General features: G+C 35.3%; 1 protein-coding gene across 8 annotated transcripts in view; it reads right to left on the bottom strand.

Moving 5' to 3' along the window:
• LOC131149486 (phospholipid-transporting ATPase 2) overlaps positions 1–23,878 on the bottom strand; it is a 155,269-nt gene that overhangs the window by 37,355 nt on the left and 94,036 nt on the right. For all 8 annotated transcript variants that reach the window (XM_058099948.1, XM_058099949.1, XM_058099951.1 and 5 more), the window contains one exon: positions 6,924–7,030. In XM_058099948.1, coding sequence (XP_057955931.1) covers positions 6,924–7,030 — 107 coding nt within the window. The remainder of the gene's footprint in view (positions 1–6,923; positions 7,031–23,878) is intronic.

The raw sequence follows: 23,878 nt of genomic DNA, 5'->3' as shown, positions 1-23,878 counted from the left end.
CATAGCATGGTCGGATTGTCCTTGGCAATATCCCTCTCCTTTTATCACTTTTGTAAATCTATCAAACCATGCCCTGGGAGATTGTTTGAGTCCATATAAGGACTTTCTCAGTTTACAGACTTTGTTTTCCTCGCCCCTTTTACTAAATCCAAAAGTAATGTCATGTACGCATCTTCTTCTAGCTCACCATTTAGGAATGCATTTTTTATGTCGATTTGTTGAAGTGGCCAATCTAAATTTGCTGCCGTAGATAGGAGCACTCGGATAGTGGTCAACTTTGCCACAAGTGCAAAGGTTTTTGTGTAATCGATGCCATAGGTGTGAGTAAATGCTTTTGCAACCAACCAGGCCTTGTATCTATCAATTGTCCCATCTATTCGGTATTTTATAGTGAATACCCATTTGCAGCCTACTGGTCTCTTTCCTCGTGGCAAATTCATATCCCATGTTCCATTCTTTTCCAATGCCCTTATCTCCTCCATTACAGCCTCTCTCCATTCTAGAATTTCAAGTTCCTCCTCAATTTCTTTGGAATTTTGACCCTATCAAGGTTAGAAGTAAAGGCACGGAATCCCGTGGACAAGGTATTATGGACACAAATTTTTCAATAGGATGAAGGGTACATGAACGAGGATGTTTTCTGAGAGCAATGGGCAGATCAATATCAACAAATTTATTAGGAGTTAATTCTATTACCTATTCTGAGTTGTTGAGAGGCTCTTGAATGGGCTCTTGTTGCTCGGAGCTGCCACTAGTTTTGACTCTATTGGTGCTTCAGGTATGAGTTTTTTCATTACCACTTGGCTTCGGCCTTCATGAGTAGACTAGTGTCTCCTTGTTATTCTGTGATTCTATCTCTCCCCCTGAGTTTATGTTCCTTCTGTGAATGGCAAGGAAGTGGAGGAGGATGGTAGATTGGTGAGAGGAAAGTCTTGGAAAAACATGTCACCATTGGAATTATTAGGAGTCTAAGATTCCCTCACATTCTCCCCCTTGACTAGAAGACTTGGGATAGAATGGAGTGGTCTCGAAAAAGGTGACATCAAGGCTGATAAAGAGACGACGAGAAATAGGGTCATAGCACTTGTAACCTTTTTGGGATGGAGAATACCGAAGGAAGACACACCTGGTGGCCCAAGGATCCAGCTTGGTGCGATAGTGAGGATGGACATGCACAAAGGCAGTGCAACCAAATAAACAAAGAGGGAGATTGGAGTCCAGCCAAGGGGTAGGGGAAAATTCAAGAAGAGTGTCAAGGGGTGTAGCATAGGAAAGAACACGACTGGGCATTCTATTGATAAGGTAAGTGGCTATTAGAACATCACCCCAAAACATTGTATGCATGTGGATAGTGAGCATTAAGGCTCGTGCTACCTCAAGAATGTGTCTATTTTTGCATTCAGCAACTCTATTTTGTTGAGGGGTGGCAACACATGAGCTTTGATGAATTATCCCTTTTTCTTGAAGGAAGAGACCCAAGGTGTGGTTGAAATATTCCATGCCACTGTCAGTACGCAAGATTTGAATCTTCGTGTGAAATTGAGTTTGGAGCATGGCATAAAAGTTAATAAACACCGAACGTACTTCAAACTTATCTTTTAACAAGTAGACCCAACAAGTATGAGTGTGATCATCAATGAATGTCACAAACCATTTTTTGTGAGTGCGATTAGAAATCTGGGAAGGTCCCTATACATCACTATGAATGATTGTGAAAGGTTTTGTGGGTTTGTATTTGGATTTTGGGAATGAAGTTCTTCGGTGTTTTAGGAGTTCACACACTTCACATTGAACATCAAGACACATTTTATTTGAACATAGCAAAGTAAATAAACGTCACATGTATTGAAAATTGGGGTGACCCAACCGAGACTGCCATAACATTAGGTCACTATTCTTAGGGACAGACAGAATTATTTTGACACTAATCACTCATTTTGGCTTCCTCGAAGTAGTAGATTCCCTCATACTCCTCAACATTGCCAATCGTCGTCCCTGATGACAAGTCCTGAAAAACACAATGGGATGAAATAAATTTAGCAGAGCAATTGGAGTGTTTAGTGAGTTGGTTGACAAACAAAAGATTACAAGATAATTTTTGGAACATGAAGAACAAACTCTAAAGTAATCGAGTCAGAAATCCGAATACTCCCTTTGCCGACAACAAGAGCAAGAGATCTATCAGCAATTTTGACTCTTAGGATACCAGCACATGGGGTATATGATAAGAAAAGGTGATAAGAGTCTGTCATATGGTCAGAGGCTCCAAAATCTATAATCCAGGGTGTATGGTTACGAAAGGTGTATAAGGCTTGTGAGAAATTACCTGTGCCAAATTACCAAATGGAGTATTTTTTGGTGACTAACCTAAGGCTTGGAGAGCAAATAGCATCTCGATGATTTTCTATAGTTGGTCATGGCTAGAGGTGCTGTTGCTGCCACCAGGGGTGAGCATAATTCGGGGAAACCCAAATTAACTGAATTAACCGACTGAAATTGGTCGGTTCGGTTCAATTAAGAACACAAGATCAGTCGGTTCGGTTATGGTTTTACAAAGTTCGGCTACTTGGTTTATCGGTTCGGTTAAGATGAATGTTAATTCGGTTAACTGAAATAACTGGTTTAATAATTAATTAAAATTTAAATATAAATTAGTATATGTTAATTTGATAATATGTTAATTAGTATATGCTAATTTGTTAATATGTTAATATGTTAATATGTTAATTAGTATATGTTAATTTGTTAATTAGTATTTAGTAAAAAAAATCTACAATTATATTATGATTTTATTAATTAATTTCAAATTAATTCGGTTAACCAAATTACCCAAAAAGGTAATTCAGTGGGGTTCAGTTCGGTGAAGCCCCTCTATTTGGTCGATTTGGTTAAAAATTCTCATTAACCGAAAATTTTGGTCAATTCGGTTAATTAACTGAATTTGGCCGAACCGACCGTTTGCTCACCTCTAGCTGCCACTGTCAGAATGGTTGCTCGCCACTTGTTACCTTTCGAGCTTGGCCCATTCTCAGAAAATCTTCACGTTGAGTTTTTCTGTCGATAGTTGGACATAAGAGCCATCTAGTCCATTCGAACTAATGATGGCATTGGTTCGACTGGTTTGAATCTCTGAGGTTGTCGACTCACGATTGTTGATGGAGTTGTTCCCCATAGTTAGCTTTGTTTAGGAAAAAACTAGCTCTGATACCATGTAGAGAATGAGAATGAATCAATTGTATATTCAATTGTGTATCCTTTACATACTCGGGTCCCTATTTAACATGTACATAGAGAATAAAATATGGAAAAATAGAAGAGGACTCAACTTGCAGTTGAGATGTGTAGTTCAGCTTCGGTGGGGGGTCTCAATTTATAGCCTATGGCTTGTGGCAAGATCTCATGGTAGGTGGTGGTGGTGGCTCACCCATCATGGTAGGTGGCCGTCATTCACACTGCTGGCTGTCATTCACCAACCGTGGCCGTCGTTCACATTGTAGGGATTTCTACAATAAGAGTGATTCCTTTCTTTCCCACTACCATCTATTGCAAGGTTTATTGCACAGTTTGCCAATACTTCTCATCCAGTCCTACAAATTTCATCTTGACAAACTGCACTTTGTCCTCACTACGTATGCAATACCACTCACATTAATCACCATTTCCTCTACGCAATCTAAAAGGAGTTTGGGTCTAACTTCCCACCATAGGTGCACATATCTACCTCGACCCTTCATCTCCATAGTCCTTCTAATCATGCCTCGGGGAGTGTGGAATATGCCAAGGATTAGGTTGTTACCCTACACTATCAAACTCATCAAAACTACCCTCCTCAAATCTAGACTCAAGATTAACTTGAGGCTGGAGGGGTTCAACTGGCCTATTGTCTTGGCCCCTGAATCATCTTGTTAGGTGCTATTGGAACTCCTGAAGTGGGAAGAATGCCCTGAGCTGACCCTACTAAACATTGGGACTCATTAGAGTGCCTAACTGATTGTTTCAAGCCATCTAAAACAGGGTCTCAACTTAACTACTTCTTGTTTTGAGCAAATTATTCCGTGAGCTACTCAAATTTTTGGTCCACCAAATCCTTACTATTGTTAAACAAGACAAACAAAGATTGGGTATCAATTGGTTCAAGTTCTGTGGGGATGGGTTCAATGTTTTTGTTGGTAGCCATTGTTAATGCAATATGGTACAATGATGCCGAGGAAGACTAAACTTGACCACAAGTGATATGAATCCAAAAATTGCTACAATGCACATGAAGCTATCAAGGATAATGCACATGAGTTGACATGGTCCTACATGACATCACCAGGGAGTAGGGGGTATGAACATAGATTCAAGCAATGAATGAACTGGAGGAATTCACATGACAAAGGGCAGCTTCTTTTTTTTTTTAAATGGTGACAAGAACCTAGTAATTATACAAATCATTGATTTTCCTAATCATGTGAGCATAATCAAGATAAATGAGAGCATTTGGTTACCTCACCAAAGGTTTTGAACACAAATTGCAAAATCACAGCCACTCAATTTCTCAACTCCTAATCTCTCAAATCCTCAAAAACAGCCTTTAAACAGCACCAAATAGGTCAGAATCTAGTATTGGCTTTGAAAGTATCTTCCAAAAACATCTATCATACACTGACACTTGAGGTCAGCTCCAAAATCTCAGGAATAAAAAAAATCAAATTATTGTGGCTGGAAGAAATTTCTTGCAAGTCTGGAAAGAGTAAGAGAAATTCAGGTAGCTTCCTCATGCAAGTTGATGGCGCATGGGGAGGGCATGGCATGCGCTGCCCGCAAGGCTCCTCCAATGATGAAATTACAGCTGGTGGCAGATTAGGGGCAGCTGACTTGAGCGATGGTGGCGGTGTATCAAGATGCTGGCAGATCTGGGATTTCTGAAGGGCGTTGGCTGGAGTACCTTCATGTGGCGCATGAGACCATACACCTTGTCGAGTGAGGATGAAATTGCAGGGGATGGTGTTTTGGTGGTGTATGTCTGCAATCCTGAAGGAGATGTCATGAATTGATGCATGGAAAAAGCTTTCAAAATCATGGTACTGCCATAATTTTCTGGAAATTTGCAGTTGATGAACAGTGTTTTGATATTTTTCAATTTTCCTTGGTTTCTGAACTTGAAATGCTTCATATAAGTTGTAATTGTGCAACAATATGGACAACAAATGAAATAGGCTCAAATTTACTTTAAATCATTTTGGAGTGTGACAACAATGGCAGTGATAGAGGAAAGTGGATATGGTTTCAGGGCTATTCTCATACCAAGTTGACATAGGACAGCAACTGACATTCAGAAACAAGCCCTGTTTGAAGAGGCTCATATACGGAACGTCTCGAAATAATACCTGAGAGAGAATTAAAGGAGAGAATTTGAAAGAAGAAGAGGAGAAAGGAAGAAAAAAAGAACAGAGAAGAAGAGAAGGAAAATAGGCTGCTGGCAAAAGAATGAACAGGGGAGAGCAGAAAAGAACAGAACAGAAAGAGAAGGGAAGAAGAAGAAAGGAAGAGGAAGAAGGAAAGGAGAGAAAAGGCTGCATGAGAGAGAGAGAGAGAGAGAGAGAGAGAGAGAGAAAGAGAGAGAGAAACTGAAAGTGCAATCTGATTCAAACAATAACTGCGTAAATAACTTATAAACCCAGTATTCATAACCGCTACTAACTAAAACATATTAAATAAAAACCCTTATAAAACAGGAAATTACAGAATACAAAGAAAATTCTATACAAACAAAATTTTGTAAATCTACACCTAACATAAGTGTGCTGAATGGGCACAAAAGATGTAGATGGTCTTCCATTACCATGGCACAGTACATGCTCATTAAAGAAATCCTGCCTCCTTGTTCTTTTCTGAATCTTATCACTTGCTAAAGCATAGAAATAGAACTGTTTGAAGTAGGGTTACAATGTATGGTAAAATGGCTACATAAATAAGCAGCTGGGAGGACAGTGTGGCAGCACATTTCAACATAGTGTTCAAAGCATTTGAATGCTAGGAATGTAAAGGTCCGAGGCTTGATTTAGTAAAAGGGCTGAAATTGATTACTAGCAAGTTTGTTTATAACACGACACATTTATATACATGAATTACATTTTTAGATTGTGTAATACAGGACAGAAATAGAATGGATATCACTACTTGTTTTTGTAAACTTCCAAATTTTTAGATAATAATTCAAAATATAAATTACGTCTAAGAACATTCACTTATAAAGAGAGGCTAAAAATACCTGGTACAATGGGTGCAGAAATAACCAGCAGCATAGCACTGAAGCATAGGTGCAGTGTTCAAATTGCTTGAGCTTCAGGAAAGTAAAGTGAGTGTGCAGCCCTAGCAACAGAGGCTTGATATATATAATGTTGAGGTTGTGTTCATTGTTAATTATCTCTTTACATGCAATCATCAGGTTGCATGTGCAGGCATGTGTTAAGGGCCTGAAACACATTATTGACCCACAATCTAACAACTTAAACTTTTAGGTCCAGCGGTGCCTCTACAAATCTCTTAAACAGAAGCACAATCAAGCTGCTAAGACTAAATTTAGCTTGAGGGCTGAATTGATATAAAGTGTTAATTCATAGCTATACACATGATGTGAATTACATTGTTACAGCTTGCACAAGGAAAAAACAGAATAAATTTCAAATATTTTAGCATTTTCACCAATGCTGCAGATCATATTTCAAATATTTAAATTAATCTAATATACAGCAATCAATCTAACCATCATAACATTGGATTGTAGTTAACAGCTAATTATGCTTTATTAATACTAACTTAACATAAGGAGGGGTCAAATGTGAAAGGAAGCAAGAACAAAATACCAGACGCCCAAAATAATAATGATAATAATAACTGCATCCATTCAAGAATTATAAGTACCATAAAAGCTGTACCTTAGGCTCCAAAGTTGTTGTCCTCATTGTGAGTAAGATTCTCTCTAAACTTCTACAAACTTCATCTTCAGTCTTGCCATTAATTAATAGTAGCTGTCCTTTTGGTTCTGTCAACAGCACAGCAGGACAAAATAAGAACAAAATAACATCAAGGTAAATGGCACAAAATATTGGATGATTTGTTAGTCAACCGCTTAGTCAAAAAGCTATACAACCACCACCACTACCACCACCAAAACCACCTTCCCAACGCACACAGCTTGCAAGTTGAGATTAACAAACTGAATTTGAACAGTTGCAAATGTACAAACAGAACAAAGTGCAAAAGGGCAAACTTTAAGTGAGGCCAAATATGGATCACAAGAAATTGTATTTCCATGAAATTGTCGAAATTTCCACAAAATTGTCAAAATTCTCACTTTCCACCACCCTCGAAATTGAAATGGCAGTCAATTTCCATCTTGCGCAATTTTCATTCTTTATTTCCACAAATGATCATAAATTTATTGAAAGCTTGAAATTTCAGCTAAATTTGGCAAAACTTTTAATTTAAATTAAAACTTTCTCGAAATTAAATTTGATATTCGAAACCCAATTAGAAATTCACTCTTTGTTAATCTTATTCTTTTTATTAAAACTAAAGATTCTTGCAAGAAGGATATAAACCGTAGCTTTCATACTTCCGAAATTGTATGCAAAAGTGAAGTTGTATGATAGCTACAACATTTTATTTGGTCAATTATATCTAAATTATTGGTATTTGTATAATAAACAATATTTAACTAATTTAAGGATTTCATTAACTTTAATTTAATACATTTACTAAGATTACTATATTACACTTATTGCACGTTATACAGCACATACATGTCATTGATGTATTTTATTTATAAGATTTTAGCTCTAAAATCTTGCATTATTATGTTTATTGACAATTTCTAAAAGAAAACGTTTTATAATAAAAGATATATTAGGAAAGAGAATGTAGGCAATTTCTAGAATTTGATAAAATAATTCCATGCGTTACTAGTAATTTACAGCTTTTTTAAAATGAAATTGAAATCGACCTTGATAATGAAATTTCCATATTTTTGTAGCCTCAAAATTTTAGTCAAAATTGAAATTTAAGACCATGGCTACGAAGCTATCAAAAACTGCACTTAATGCCATAGATTTCTAACAAAAACCAACTAAAAGCTTCAACTTAAAGTAAATATTTAGGGGTTTAGTTGCAAACCCATTCACTTAATTTGACATAAGTTCAAGGAAAAAGTTCAGTTTGAAAGCTCAATATTGTCTGCCCAAGATCAAGAATGTCTTAAAATTCCACAAGTTCCCCTCACCAGCAAAATGTTAATTCTCTTTAAGAGCAACCAGATGAAGAAATATAATAAGTAGAGCCATGCATCACCACTAACTATTTTTTCGTTTTCCTCATTATATTCCATGATATAATGACTAGAACTTAACCAAAGCTGAAACTTTAAAATACAAGATTTCAAATCCACATGAATCAAATCCGTAAAACAGTCAGAGAAGGAATTCTCTTTAAGAGCAACTGGATGAAGAAATATATTAAGCAGAGCCATGTATCACCACTAACTTTTTTTTTGTTTCTCATTATATTCCATGATATAATGACTAAAAATTAACCAAAGCTGGAACTTCAAAAGTCAAGATTCAAATCCACATGAATCAAATTCGTAAAACAGCCAGAGAAGGAATTTTTTGAACCTTATCTACGTCTTCATAAAATTATATACAAAATTGTCCACTTGTTCTTCCAAAATTCCTACACCAGTGTTATATCAGTTTATTCAGAGCTCATTGTCCTTACAACTTTAGATACGATTTTTTTCTTCTTCTTCTTTTTTTTTTTTTTTTTTTTTTCGTAGTAGCAAAAGAAGAGATTTCATTAGAAGGAGAAGAATTGACAAAAAGGATAATAAGATAACCCACTAAAAACACACAAAACACTTTGAAATATCAAAGACAAAAATTCCTCCAATCTCGCTGAATTCCCAAAAAACTCGTTCCCTTAAGGCAATGAGAGCCAATGCACAACAAAGAAGCCAACTAATGGATCTTTCTCCCGAACCAGCTGTCTGCTCAATTTTATCCCTGAAAAAATCCATGCATTTTGCTCCAACCATAAACCACACAGCACTGCAAAAATTCCACACTTCCACAGAGTAGTCATATCCTTTTCCTTCCTAAACCCTCAAAACAGATGGTCAACTTTCCATCTACCGTCGCTGGACAAACCCAAGTTTCTCCCAACACACTAAATAAATTATTCCAGATGCTCCAAGCAAAATCAAGATGTAAGAACAAATGAGGAGCCTACTCAGAACTCAAATAACGAAGCACACAAACATTTGGAGATAAAGCCTTCAAAGGTCTCATAATTTGCAACAGATTATTAATATTGATTCTAGTCAGCACAATCAGCCACATGGAAGCCTTATTCTTTATGGGAGCTTTAGCCTTCCAAATATGTGAAAATAGAGAGAAAATAAGAGTTGGAACGGGTCAAAAACTCATCCAGAGCCCAAAACCAAGTACCCCTATATAAAGAAAGATGATTATTATTCAATAACGACAACAATGGGGAAAAGTTCCATCATCTCTCCATCATCTTAGAGATCTTCTAAAATGAAAGTTCCAAGAAACCAGATGGCTACCAGAATCAACCACAAAAAAGGAGATAATACTATCTTGCCCTGTGCTCAATTGGAAAATTTTAGAGATGATTTGCAGCCTAATAGTACCCACTGCAATTGTTATAACTTGTATCGATACATACCACAGCCAGGCATTTTATCGTCCTCAAGTCCATAATCTCCTGTTGTTCATGTACCCACTCTTGCCTTTACAAGCTGCTCACTTTCCTTTGAATCTTTTTGCTAATTACGATGTTTTTGAGCAAAATTAGAACACAGATAAGGGAAAAAAAACGTCAAAATAAAGATAGGACTTGATTTTACTTTATTCATTGAAAACAAGAGCAAAGCAAAAACATCATGACCATCATACTGTTTCCCTACATTTGGAGATACAACGGAAGGTTATCTAAGGCCCTCTGCCAATTCTCCATATTTTGAAGCAATTTTCCACAAGGAAATATCATATAATCATGAAAATGCTTTTTTCTCAATTTAGATATACAAAGGGAAGGTGATCAAAAACAAATTTTAAATTTTTCTTATTTCTAAATAATATTGTTTGGAAATTTATTTATTTTTAAAATAAATGTAGTTTTTAAATTTTTTATCACAGCACTGCACTATATTGTCATTAAAATTATAAAATATAAAAAATACTAATATCTCAGGCTACGATTTTATTTTATTTTTAACACATGATAGCATATATTGCTATCACAAAGTTAAAATATTAACACAACGCAAATTTTTCCTTTCTATGTGAATGGCTGTGCCACTGTCTAGAGGTTTCTTCGCACCTTAAAATCAAAGAATAATGATTAAAGCCAAACATGCTTCTCGCCAAATTATTTAAGAAACTAAAGTATGTTTCTCCTGATCCAAACTCCATTAGTTGGCAAGGACATAAATGCATAAACTTGCATCTGTAGTTAAAAGATGCAACTAAAAATTAAATAATTCATTCATGTTTGGTCCAATGACAAAAATGAACATGAATTCTATCAGGCTTTCAACTTGTTTTGTTTCTTGAAATATAACCAAACAATTGCTACTCTCTAGTTTTACAATTTTTCTTTCTATCTCTAGTTCTAAATTTTTGCTTCTGGTCTTCATTTTACAGTGATACAAAATGGCACCTAAATTTTGATGAATAAGAATAAGAGTAAAAAGGATGGCCTAACTATATTTTAAACTATAAGAAAACAGATTCATGCACAGGAACCTCCAGATAAATGCCATGAAGGTCTTTAAACCATGGATGGAGAAGGTAATGCTCAAGTTTCAATTTTTTTCCACTGAAGTAATGCTTCCAGCAGCAGGGCAGCGAGGAACAAGTGCACCTGCAGACCTGACATTTGCAAAGACAGGGAGATTCAAAAACTTTACCAGGAAACCTATCATAATTCTGTTCAACCCAAAACTTGAGATTCTGTATATCTCCACTATTATACTGCACTTTCATTATCTTATCCTACACAACATTCGCTGCCCGGGAGAGAGAGAGAGAGAGAGAATAACTTTTCAAATGTTGCAGAAAGATAGACTCAAGTTCCCTCAACACCAATCCTGGTATAAACCTGGGATTTAAAATTCACTAATCTTCTCCCTGATTATTTTCATGCAAGTTAATGGACCATACTTGCCCTCAATCACATCAATGTATCTTGACAATGTGCCTTTCTAAAGCCTAAAAGACGCACTCACAGCAACAAGCAATACAATATTTCCTATCCAGAGGCAGCCATCTGCAGCAATCTTTACAGATAAAAGCATATCAAGTTTAAAGTTAGAAAAGACTCTGTTATATGAGAATATCATTCACACAAGGCCAACTTTAGGATAATCAATAGAATCAATATGGTGACATTAAGCAGATATTTTAAACATAAAAAAATATATAATAGATAAAAACCCGTGACATTCACATTCAGATTAAAAAAAAAAAATTCAAGGGCATGAAACTTAATTTGGCTACAAATCTTTGAAGCCCCAAACCATCAAATATCATGCTTGAGCTGTAAGTTTGTAACACACATTGAAGGTGGCTTGCTTTCCACTAAAAACAGAAAATAGTCATAGTCCAACTCAAAGATGTGACAACATCACACGGGCAACCACATAGAAAAAGCATAAACAGAATCATTCTCACAACTTCATATTTTAAACAAGTCGTTAAGTTAGAAATTCTGCTGCAGAACACAATACGCCTACCTACTTGTAACATCTACAGTACACATGAAAGTGCTGCAAGAACTGAGCAGGGTCTTAAATTTCAATTTTGACTAAAATTTCAAGGCTTAAAAATTATGGAAATTTCAATATCAGTGTCAATTTCGATTTCAATTTTAAAAAATGAACAAAATTACTAGTAAAGCATGATTTAGAACTTAAATATTATAATAAAATACATCAATGACATGTACGTGATGCATAAGGTGCAATAATTGTAATATTATAATCTTATTAAACATATTTAAATAAAGTAAATGAAATTCATAAATTAGTTAAATGTCATTTATATACAGAGAACAATAATTTAAATATAGTTGACCAAATAGAATGTTGTAGCTAGTATATAACTCTAATTTTACATACAATTCGAAAGTACGAAATCTATCATTTGTATCCTTCCCGCAAGAATCTTTAATTTCAATTAAAAAAGAACAAGATTAATTAAGAGAGAAATTTCTATTTTGGTTTCAAATCTCAGATTCTAATTTTGGGGAAATTTAATTTTATAGTTAAAATTTAGCTCAAATTTTAAGATTTTGATAAATTCTTGATGATTTAAGGAAATTTTGACAAAAATTTTTGCAAGACGAAATTGACTGTCATTTCAATTTCAATGGTGGTGGAATGCCGAAATTTTGACAAAAAGTTTAACAATTTCGCAGAAATTTAAGACCATGGAACTGGGAGTGTGATAAAGATAGATTCATCATAGGAAGAAAGCAACTGAAGATCCTAAAAGGATGAGATTGCTTACAAGCATTACCTTTTCTGGTCCCAAATAGTTGAACTCAATAGAAATAAAATGGAAACATTACTGTTTTTAGAAGATGAAGATCAGCAAGTTGGAAAGTGAAGGGCTGACAACTAGGGGTGTGCATAATTCGATGAAAACTGAATTAATCAAAATAACCCACCAAATTCGGTCGGTTCGGTTTGGTTTAATTTTAATTCAATTCAGTTCAGTTCGATTCGGTTTTATATTTGGGAAAAATCGGTTATTCGGTTTTCAGTTCAATTATGGAGAAAATAAATTTCGGTTAACTAATTTAACTGAATTATATAATTAATTAATAATTAATATATATTATTCAATTTATAGTTAAGTTAACATTTTAAAAGTCAAAGTTTAACCAATAACCCGGTTAACTTAACCCGATTTACCAACTTACCCACTCCACAGTCCACACTAGGCACTCTGCTCTTGCACTCCATAGATTTGAGTTCCACAAACCACAATCCACATTCCGAATCCACGATTCTAATTCCACACTTCGCCTTTGGGAATTAGGGTTCCCAACTTCCCATTGGACCAATCAAAATTTCCAATTTCCAAGCTTCTAGCATCCAACAGTCTAGCCTCCAGGTTTCCACCCTCCAAGCTCTAGTACAGCCGTCCAATGTCCAACCATCCAACTCTAGCGAGCCTCCACGCTAATCACCAACCAACCAGCTTCTGCGCTCCAACGAGTCAACGACCACACCAACTAGTCAACCTCCGGCCCTTCAAATCGAAACTTCAGCGACCACTCCTTCAGTCTGTTGTGCTCATAGCTCGCCCCTACTCCAAATCAAAACTTCCATCTCACCATTCAACAAATTGGCTTCAAGATCGAGTAGAGACTTCGAGAGTTTGAGTCATCTCGCCCTTGGCCCTTTGTCGTTGCCCTAGCTATCGCCAATCGCCATGTTGTTGCCCTAGCCCTCGCTGTGAGCCAGTGACCGTCACCCTAGCCCTTGCTGTGGCCGTTGCCTGAGCACCTCTCAGACTTAGATTCTTAGGTTGTTACAAGTCATTAGATTTGAGATTTGTGCCATTTCTGCATTCTATACAATTAATCTTTGTTGCATACGGATAACCTAAGAATTGGTAGTTGTGATTTGTGAATCATGTGCTGATCTTTTGTTTCTAGCTGCTTTAATATTTGTTATCCTGGTTTGATGAAAATTTTCAAGTATATTTTACTAGTGTTTTGAATTGTGTGATTCGTGTGAACACTAGTCGTTGTTTAGTAGCTGCACTAAGTCTAATGACAAAGAAAGAGTGTTGTGAATTGTGATAATCTAGAGAATTTCCAATACATCAAGGGTTTGTTTTAAATTCTTCCCTTCTTTGTGTAGTTATGGATGAGATCAAGGGAGTTGTCTCAAGAATTTAGCATCCATCCTTGCACAAAAGTGGCTACAATCTTTGCCATTAGGAAGCTAATTTTTTTTTGCATTTTTGCAATCAAGATTTAGAGTTAACTTGGCTTGCAAGAGAATATTTGGGATGATAATCTTGGGATAGAGTTTCTCATGAAAACTAGTGGAGATTCATATCATGGATTTCATCCATTTTCTTTCTCTATATTGAGTATATTATGGATTAAGGTGGCTTTTGGCTTTCAAAATGCTATGAGAGTTAATGGGGAAGTGGAAGGGTTTTTTCCTATTAATGCCTACTTTTATGGGGAGTGGGATAATAGCTATATATATAGGGTTGGATATTGTCCTCTTGCTACCAATCTTTCTCTCATCAGTTTACCCATATGATCTGGTGAAGAATAGAGATAGAAAGGCGGCTAGGCAAGAGAAACAATTCCTACAAGTCTTCTTCAAAGACTAGTTTACATCATGGTTGATCCAGGTATGTTTGTTTATGGATTCTTTAGTTTTCAGCATAAAGAAAATATATGTGAAGATCATGATAATTAAACATCCTATAATTTCAGAAAAACAACAGAATAAATTCTATCATGTGGAATAAGAGCCTAGGTTGAAATTATCATATTTATCCTTTAATATAGAAATTGATTTTGTTAATTGTGTAATGTTTAGCGTTCATAATGTTTGTTCATTTGATTTCGGAAAATTTCCATGTTGTTTGTCGGATTTAATGAAATATTGATGGAGGCATATAGTCGTTGGATTTATTGGATTGTTATATCATGATTCCGAAATCGTCATCACCACTATAGTGAAATATTGTGCTAATTACGTATCTAAGGAAAAGTTCTGTATAGGAAATTGGGACTTAAGCGGTCCATTGTGACCCCCTACTTACCTAAAAATTTACCCAGTATAATTTAGCACAATAATCACTAGGCTCACTACCATGTCATCAGCGCCACCCTAGCAAACAGCCTTATAGCAATCAGGGAATATTTCGTTATGCATGCTTTATTGTTTGAGTTTAGTATGGACTCACTTATGTTGGGTTAATAAATGTATTTATGCATGCAAGGTCTGAAATGTTATGGTCCGAACTTTATACATCATTCATGATGAAAATCTTAATCTGGGATTTTATTTATCTGCTGTGAGTCTTATTCTGGGATTTTATTTATCTATTGTGAGCTTGGACAATTTTTTGCTAAGCAAGGAATCAATCAATGTTTATTTTATGGTTAGCATGTTGTCACCAAAGTGATCTTACTAAGAAATGTTATAAACATTGAATTGAAATATGATTTTGCAAAAATTATTACAGAATGGTTATTTGATTATTATGGTTGACCCAAAGGTGCACCGACTTTCAAGTAATCATTGAATTAGCTAGGATAATTGAAAGAATGGTAGTGAGATTGGGATGGATGCCCAAAGGTGACAGACCAATCGAACTTTAAAGGGTTATCAATTATGTCTGGGTGGGTGAAAATCACTAGTAAATGTAAATGTTAGTATATTGCATAAGTTAATCCACAGATTGAACGCAATTTACTAATGAAAGTGTTTTACTCAAAGCATTAATGTTGTGATCATTTTATCGCAGTGTCTGTTCCTGTTTCACTACATTTGCTAGCTTCTTCTGTTCCAATCTTTAATGGGACAAATTTCTCTGACTGGAATGAACAGATTCAGTTTCACCTTGGTGCTCTGGATCTGGACTTAGCTCTGCGAATAGATAAACCAGCTGCTATTGCTGAAACAAGCAATTCAGAGCAGCAAGCTTTGTATAGGTCATGGGAAAGGTTGAACAGATTAAGTATTATGTTCATGCGGATATGTATAGCAAACAATATTAAAACAACACTTCCTCAACTTGAAAATGCAAAGGAATATCTTAAGGCTGTGAAAGATCAGTTTCGTTCAGCAGACAAGTCCCTTGCTAGGAGATTAATGGTTGAACTTACCATCATGAAGTTTGATGATAGCCGAGGAATGAACGAACATGTCCTTGATATGACTAATCTAGCTACTAGACTAAACTCACTGGGAATGAATGTTGAAGAGAGCTTCCTTGTTCAATTTATTCTGAATTCTTTACCTCCTCAGTATGGGCCATTTCAAATTCACTATAACACTATTAAAGAAAAGTAGAATGTGAATGAATTGGCAAGTATGTTAACTCAAGAAGGGGTAAGGCTTAAGCAACAAGGACAACATTCTATGAATGTCATGAGTCATGCAGTTGGAAGCAAAGGAAAGAAACCGAAAAAGAGTTTCAAGAAAGATCCATTGGAGGTTGCGGACCTTCTCATGGCAATGAGGCTCGCAAGAAGGAACATAATGGACCGAAATGTTATTTCTGTCATGGCTATGGGCATTTAAAGAAAAATTGCCTAGAGCTTGGTTCGAAAAGAAAGGGATACCTTTTGATCCAGAACATAAAGGAAAATAAGCATTTTCTAGTCTTGGGAAATGGAAATCAAGTACTAGTAGTTGGTGTTAGAACCTTTCGTTTGTTTTTAGAGTCAGGTCATTGTTTAGACCTGTTTGATACTTTTTATGTTCCAACTATTTCTAGGAATTTAATTTCCATGTCAAGACTAGATAATGATGGTTATGGTTTGTATTTTGAACATAAAGGTTTCCGTTTGTTGAAAAATGGCTTATGTGTTGGTTCTGGTGTTTTATCTGAGGAGTTATATAAATTTAATCTTAATAAAAAAAATTTCTGAAACACTCCTCACCCTGCATCATAATGTTAGAACTAAACATAGCAAGGTTAATGAAAACTCCTCTTTCTTGTGGCATAAAAGACTAGGTCATATATCCAAAGAGAGAGTGGAGAAATTAGTAAAAGATGGGATTCTTACAAACCTTGATTTTACTGATTTTGATGTATGTGTTGATTGCATTAAAGGAAAACAAATCAAATATACAAAGAAAGGGGCCACGAGGAGTGGAAATCTTCTGGAAATTGTTCATACTGATGTATGTGGACCTTTTGACTCACCGTCTTTTGGTGGAGAAAAGTATTTTATCACCTTTATTGATGATTTTTCACATTATGGTTATATCTATTTGTTGCATGAAAATTTTCAAGCAATAGACGCTTTTAAAACATATATTGCTGAAGTTGAGCGATAATTGGATAAAAAGGTGCAAATCATTCGATTTGATAGAGGTGGTGAGTATTATGGTAGGTATGATGGAATTAGGCAATGTCCAGGACCATTTGCTAAATTCCTAAAAGAGCATGGTATTTGTGCACAATACACAATACCTGGTATGCCTCAACAAAATGGTGTGGCTGAAAGGCATAATCGTACTCTTATGGGAATGGTTAGGAGTATGTTAAGTAACTCCACAGTACCCATTTCATTGTGGATGGAGGCTCTTAAGACAGTCGTTTATTTGTTTACCAGGTTCCTAGTAAGGCAATTCAAAAGACTCCTTTCGAATAGCGGACGAAAATGAAACCGAATTTAAGACACTTTCGTATTTGTGGTTGTCCAGCAGAAGCTACGATCTATAATCCACATGAAAAGAAATTGGACTCTAGAACTGTAAGCGGGTACTTTATTGGTTACCCAGAGAAGTCCAAAGGGTATAGGTTTTACTGTCCTAACCATAGTACGAGAATTGTTGAAATTGGAAATTCCAAATTCCTTAAGAATGGTGAAATTAGTAGGAGTGATGTATCACGTAATGTGGTAATTGAAGTTCGAGTGCCTATCCCGATGCCCAGAACTTCAACAGAAATTTTTGTTTCTCCAGTTATCGAACAGTATGATAACATTGAACAACAATCTAGTTATCAGTCACTCCATAATGAGAATGTCACTAATGAACCAGTTGCAGAACAATCACGAGGAATAGCATTAAGGAGATCTCAAAGAGAAAGAAGATCAGCTATTTCACACGATTATTTGGTATATCTGAAAGAATTTAGTTATAATTTAGGGACAAGTAAAGATCCGATTTCATTTTCACAAGCCAGTGAAAGTAATGATTCTGAAAAGTGGATCAATGCTATAAATGATGAATTGAAATCAATGGAACAAACTAAAGTCTAGGACATTGTTGATTTTCCTGAAGGTTTCAAAATAGTTGGGTGTAAAAGTGTCTTTAAGACCAAACATGACTGTAATGGCAATATTGAACGATATAAAGCCAGACTTGTAGCAAAAGGTTTCACTCAAAAGGAAGGTGTTGATTACAAAGAGACATTCTCTCCTGTATCTAAAAAGGACTCTCTTAGAATCATAATGGCTTTGGTGGCTCATTTTGATTTAGAGTTACACCAAATGGATGTGAAAACTACTTTTTTGAATGGGAATTTAGACGAAGAGGTATATATGGATCTTCCGGAAGGTTTAATGATTAAAGGAAAGGAGCATATGGTTTGCAAATTAAAAAAGTCAATTTATGGACTTAAACAAGCTTCTAGACAATGGTATTTTAAATTTCATGATACCATCATGTCCTTTGGATTTAAGAAAAATACCGTTAATTGGTGTTTATATCTAAAGGTCAGTGGGAGCAAGTTTATCTTCTTGATTCTATATGTTGACGATATATTGCTTGCCAATAATGATCTTGGTTTATTGAATGACATCAAGAGATTTCTTTTTATGAACTTTGAAATGAAAGATATGGGTGAGGCAACTTACGTGATAGGAATTGAAATATTTCGTAATAGATCACGTGGAGTGTTAGGGTTGTCTCATAAGGGATATATCAATAAAGTTCTAGAAAGATTTCATATGGCTGAATGTGCAACCACTCCTGCTCCTATTTGTAAAGGGGACAAGTTCAGTGAAAAGGATTGTCCACAAAATGCATTAGAAAAGAAAAGAATGGAAAATATTCCTTATGCATCTATTGTTGGAAGCTTAATGTATGCTCAAACCTGTACGAGAGCGAACATTAGTTTTGCAGTTGGAATGCTCGAGAGATACCAAAGTAATCCCAGGATGGAGCATTGGAAAGCTGCAAAGAAGGTTTTACGATACTTGAAAGGAACAAAACACTATATGCTCACGTATCGAAAATATGATCAGTTGGAGGTGATTGGTTACTCCGACTCAGATTTTGTTGGTTGTGTTGATAGTCGGAAGTCAACTTTTGATTACTTGTTCCTATTAGATGGAGGAGCAATATCGTGGAAAAGCGCCAAGTAGGCTATCATAGCAGCTTCTACTATGGAAGCTGATTTTGTGGCATGCTTTGAGGCCACAGTTCATGGTTTATGGTTGCAGAATTTTATCTCGGGACTTGGAATTGTCGACAGTATTGTCAGGCCGAAGAGAATATATTGTGATAACTCTGCAGCAGTTTTTTTCTCCAAGAACGACAAATATTCTAATGGCACTAAGCATATGGAGCTCAAATATTTGGCCGTTAAGGAGAAAGTTCGGAAACAGGCAGTGCTTATAGAACATATTAGGACTGAGCTCATGATAGCAGATCCTTTAACTAAGGGATTGGCACCAAAGGCAATTAAGGAACACGCTGATCACATGGGTCTTTGTTGTAATCTCTGATGTATGATAGGGGATCTTTATGTTTCGTTCTATAGCATGTATAATGATATCACTAATCGTGTTTCTGAACATTATTCCTGTTTACCATCAATTACATAATTATGGAGATGGATTATTTTTAACAGGAATAGTCTTTGGCAAAGACATTACAGGGACATTATGGTTACTTCCTATTATGAGTTATAATTAAATAATTTGCTAACATTGTAGTACATGGAAGGGAAGATGATGCTTTATTGATATTTACAGCCATGACTCATGTTATTAAGTTATTTAATTATTATATTGTTGTAATCTCACTAAAGTATGAATAAGCGAATGTTATGCGCATATTATGGTTATCTTGTTAATCCAAATAAATGTCATTCACATGGGCCAAGTGGGAAAATATAGAATTATTAACCACGTGAAATGGAAGGCCAATGGACATTTTGGATTAATGGATTAAGGTGGCTTTTGGCTTTCAAATGATGTGAGAGTTAATGGAGAAGTGGAAGGGTTTTTTCCTATTAATGCCTACTTTTATGCGGAGTCGGATAATAGCTATATATATAGGGTCGGATATTGTCCTCTTGCCACCAATCTTTCTCTCATTAGTTTACCCATATGATCTGGTGAAGAATAAAGATAGAAAGAAGGATAGGCAAGAGAAACGATTCCTACAAGTCTTCTTCAAAGATTAGTTTACATCATGGCTGATCTAGGTATGTTTGCTTGCACTAAATTCCTTCTTATAAGGGTTGTTTTTATTAGGTTTTCACTTTTGCTCAGATCTCAATGATATGGGGTGCAAAAGAGCTTTCTTTGCTTCTTAATTTGTTAGATCCTTTTCAACCTTCGTATGAAGTGGATGTTAGCATCTGGACTTTGGATGTCTTTGCCTTATTGTCCCATAAATTTTTTTATTCTCACTTTCTTCGTTCTCCAAATCATTTTTCTCTAAGTGTTTGCAAAAACCTGAAAATAGAAACTACAATCAAGGTTTTTGTATGAATTATCATTCTTACTGAGGTAAACAATATACTATGAACTTAAAGGACTTACGAGGCTTTATATGCAATCAAGGTTTTTGTATGAATTAGCATCCATAGTGATTGTACTTTGCACTCTTCTTTGTCATTAGACTTAGTGCAACTAAGTCAATTTGAATGTGAATTTGTTTTAACCCATTTGAGAGTTCTTATTTATGATTGCGCTTTACCTTCTTCTTCTTTTTTCGGATATTAAAGGAAAAATGAGTAATGACTTCCCAACATCAACCTTCAAATCCAAGCATGACAACTAAGAGTGGTACTAATCATCCCACTAAATCTAATCAAAAAACAAGGAAGAGAATGAGACCAAGATCTGTAGTGTGGGATCACTTCACTAAATTTGTGACCAAGTCCGGTGAAACCAAGGGTAAGTGTCATTATTGTCATATTGATTATTGTGCTAATACTAAAATAAATGGTACAGGCACACTTAGATATCATATGGTTAGATGTCCACAAAATCCATATTTTGAAGAAACAAAACAAACAACTAAATTATCAGAGGCAACTCTTACAAATTGGAAGTTTGACCAAGAAGCAATTCAAAAGGCATTATCTTATATGGTTATTGTTGATCAATTGCCATTTAAATTTGTAAAGAGTATGGGGTTCAAAAATCTTATGAAAGTTGCATGCCCTCGTTTTCGAAATCCATCAAGATGGACAATTTCTAGGGATTGTTACGACCTTCACATGGAAGAGAGGTTAAAGTGAAAAAGTTTTTGAAAACCTCCTCTCAAAGGGTTAGTTTCACAACTGACATCTTGCAAAAGGTGAATTATACGTGTTTGACTGCACACTTCATATATGATGACTGGAAATTAAACCAAGAGATCCTTAACTTTTGTCCAATTTCTAGTCATAGAGGTGAGGAGATAGGTAAGGCTATTGAGAGGTGTTTGCTTGATTGGGGACTTGACAATGTGTTTACTCTGACAGTAGATAATGCAAGTTCAAATAAAGGTGCAGTTGCCTACATAAAAACAAAATTTTCAAATTGGAAAAAGGACATTCTAGGGGCTAAATTCATTCACATGAGATGCATTGCACATATAATTAACCTAGTTGTGCAAGATGGTTTGAAAGAAATGGGGGATTCAATTGCTCATGTTAGAGATGCAGTCAAATATGTTAGGCATTCACCAACTAGGTTGAAAAATTTCAAGCGTTGTGCAGAAATAGAAAAAGTGGAATGCAAAAAGGTGTTATGCCTAGATGTTAGCACTCAATGGAACTCTCCTTATATGATGCTAGACACAGCTAAAAGATATGAAATAGTTTTTGATAGGTTTAGGGATAAAGATCCTTTTTTAAGAACTAAGCTTGAGGCTAGGGATGGCACACCAAGTAGATTTGAAAGTTTGTGATGTTTTTGGAACACTTCTATGACGTCACTTTACGAGTTTCAAATTCTTTGTATGTTACAAGTAATACCTTTTTTGATGAAATTAATGGGATTAATTGTCTCCTAAAAGAGTGGGAAAGTAGTGATGATTTGGAGTTGAGTTTAATGATCATGAAAATGAAGGAAAAATACTAGTAGTACTAGGGAAACATTGAGAAAATGAATATGTTGATTTTTGTTGCATCTGTTCTTGACCCTCGACGTAAGTTGGAATTTGTGCAATATGCTCTTTCTACAATGTATGAAGGTGACAAAGGTATATTGATGGGGAAAGAGGTTAAGGATGCCACATTTGAATTGTTCCTTGAGTATAAGAAGTTATCACAATCTAAAAATGAAGAATCAAGCAGAAGTGAAACTTCAAGCTCCACTAGTCAAGGGGCAGCACAACAAAAGTTCAAAGTTTTGTATCAAAAGTTCAAGACTCAAATTGGAGTGGGAGATAACAAATCGGACTTGGATAGGTATTTGGAGGAGGATTGCAAAAATGACATGGAGGGCTTTGATATTTTGGAGTGGTGGAAGTTAAATAGTCCAAGGTTTCCCATCCTTTCACATATGGCTCAAGACATCTTAGCAATACCCATCTCTACAATTGCTTCAGAGTCTACTTTTAGCACCAGGGGGCGGGTTCCTGATGCCTTTAGGAATTCTTTGACTCCAAAAATTGTGCAAGCTCTTATATGTATGCAAGATTGAATCTGGGGTTCATCTAGTCCAATTAAGGTTGAAGAAGACTTGGATGACCTTGAAAATCTAGAAAAAGGTAATATTATATTTATATATACATACATATATATATATATATATATATATTATCAAAAATTTTCATTTGTTCATTGAATGATTAGTTATTATAACTTACAAGTGCTTCTATACAATTTTTTAGAGCAGTCAAAGGTTGCATTGGAGTCCACAATTGATGAATAAGTCAATCAAAGAAAGACATAGGGTTAGTTTCACATTGAGATTATGCTTAAGATCCAGGACTTGGGGAGTGGGAGCTTGTGAGATAAGAAGCCATGAAGTGGTAGCTGATGCATGAAGCCATTTCAATTTTTCTTCTAGATTTTGTTTTAATTTTTCAGAAACAGTTTAGATTTCATGTTGTTTTTTTTGTCTTAATTTTGAGAGCTTTGTGCACCAGGCTGCCCTTTTTTTTTTATTAGTTTGAATTTCATGTTTGATCTGTAATATAATAGTTGGGACCTTGAACTATCGAGAGTGGAGCAAAGTATGGACTCTGGACCTTCGAGAGTCGAGCACAGTATGGACTATGGACTCTAGACCCTCGAGAGTCGAGGGAATTTCATGGATTTATGCTGACAATGCTTGAACTAGGAATATGGATTTATTATATAATTTATATTTATATACTCAAAGTCAAGCACACTATAAACTAGCAACTCAATAAATTTTGTTCAAAGTGAATTTGAATGTTTGACGATTTATATGCAGAAGAATTTGAATTTTGAGTGAATTTTGGTTAATTTTGTTAAATGTCAAATATTCACATGAGTTCCATCTTAGTATCTTGTGTGTTTACATTGTATTAATAATTGATTGATATAATAAAAGTAAAAATAAATTTTATAAAAAGATAACATGGATTTAATAGAAATGATTTTTGAAAATTATTATGTTGAATTTTGAAAGCATGCAATCATATTTTTTTCCCCATAATTAATTGTAATTTGGTTCGGTCAGGTAAGGGTCGGGTAAGAAGGGCAGTTCGGTTGGTTCAGTTATGATGAATAGTTAACCGAATTTTTTCAGTTAATTGACTGAATTGGCCTAACTGGCTGATTGCACATCCCTAATGAGAACATCATATGTAGTGCACAGAATCCTCAAAGTGAGAGATTCAAATCTTATCCTCGACGCTTTCATATTTAACAAAAAAATAATAAATAAATAAGAAATAATT

This window comes from Malania oleifera, chromosome 2 (assembly GCF_029873635.1).
Source record: "Malania oleifera isolate guangnan ecotype guangnan chromosome 2, ASM2987363v1, whole genome shotgun sequence".
Taxonomy (NCBI): Eukaryota; Viridiplantae; Streptophyta; class Magnoliopsida; order Santalales; family Ximeniaceae; genus Malania; species Malania oleifera.
This window is presented reverse-complemented; position numbering and strand designations above follow the sequence as displayed.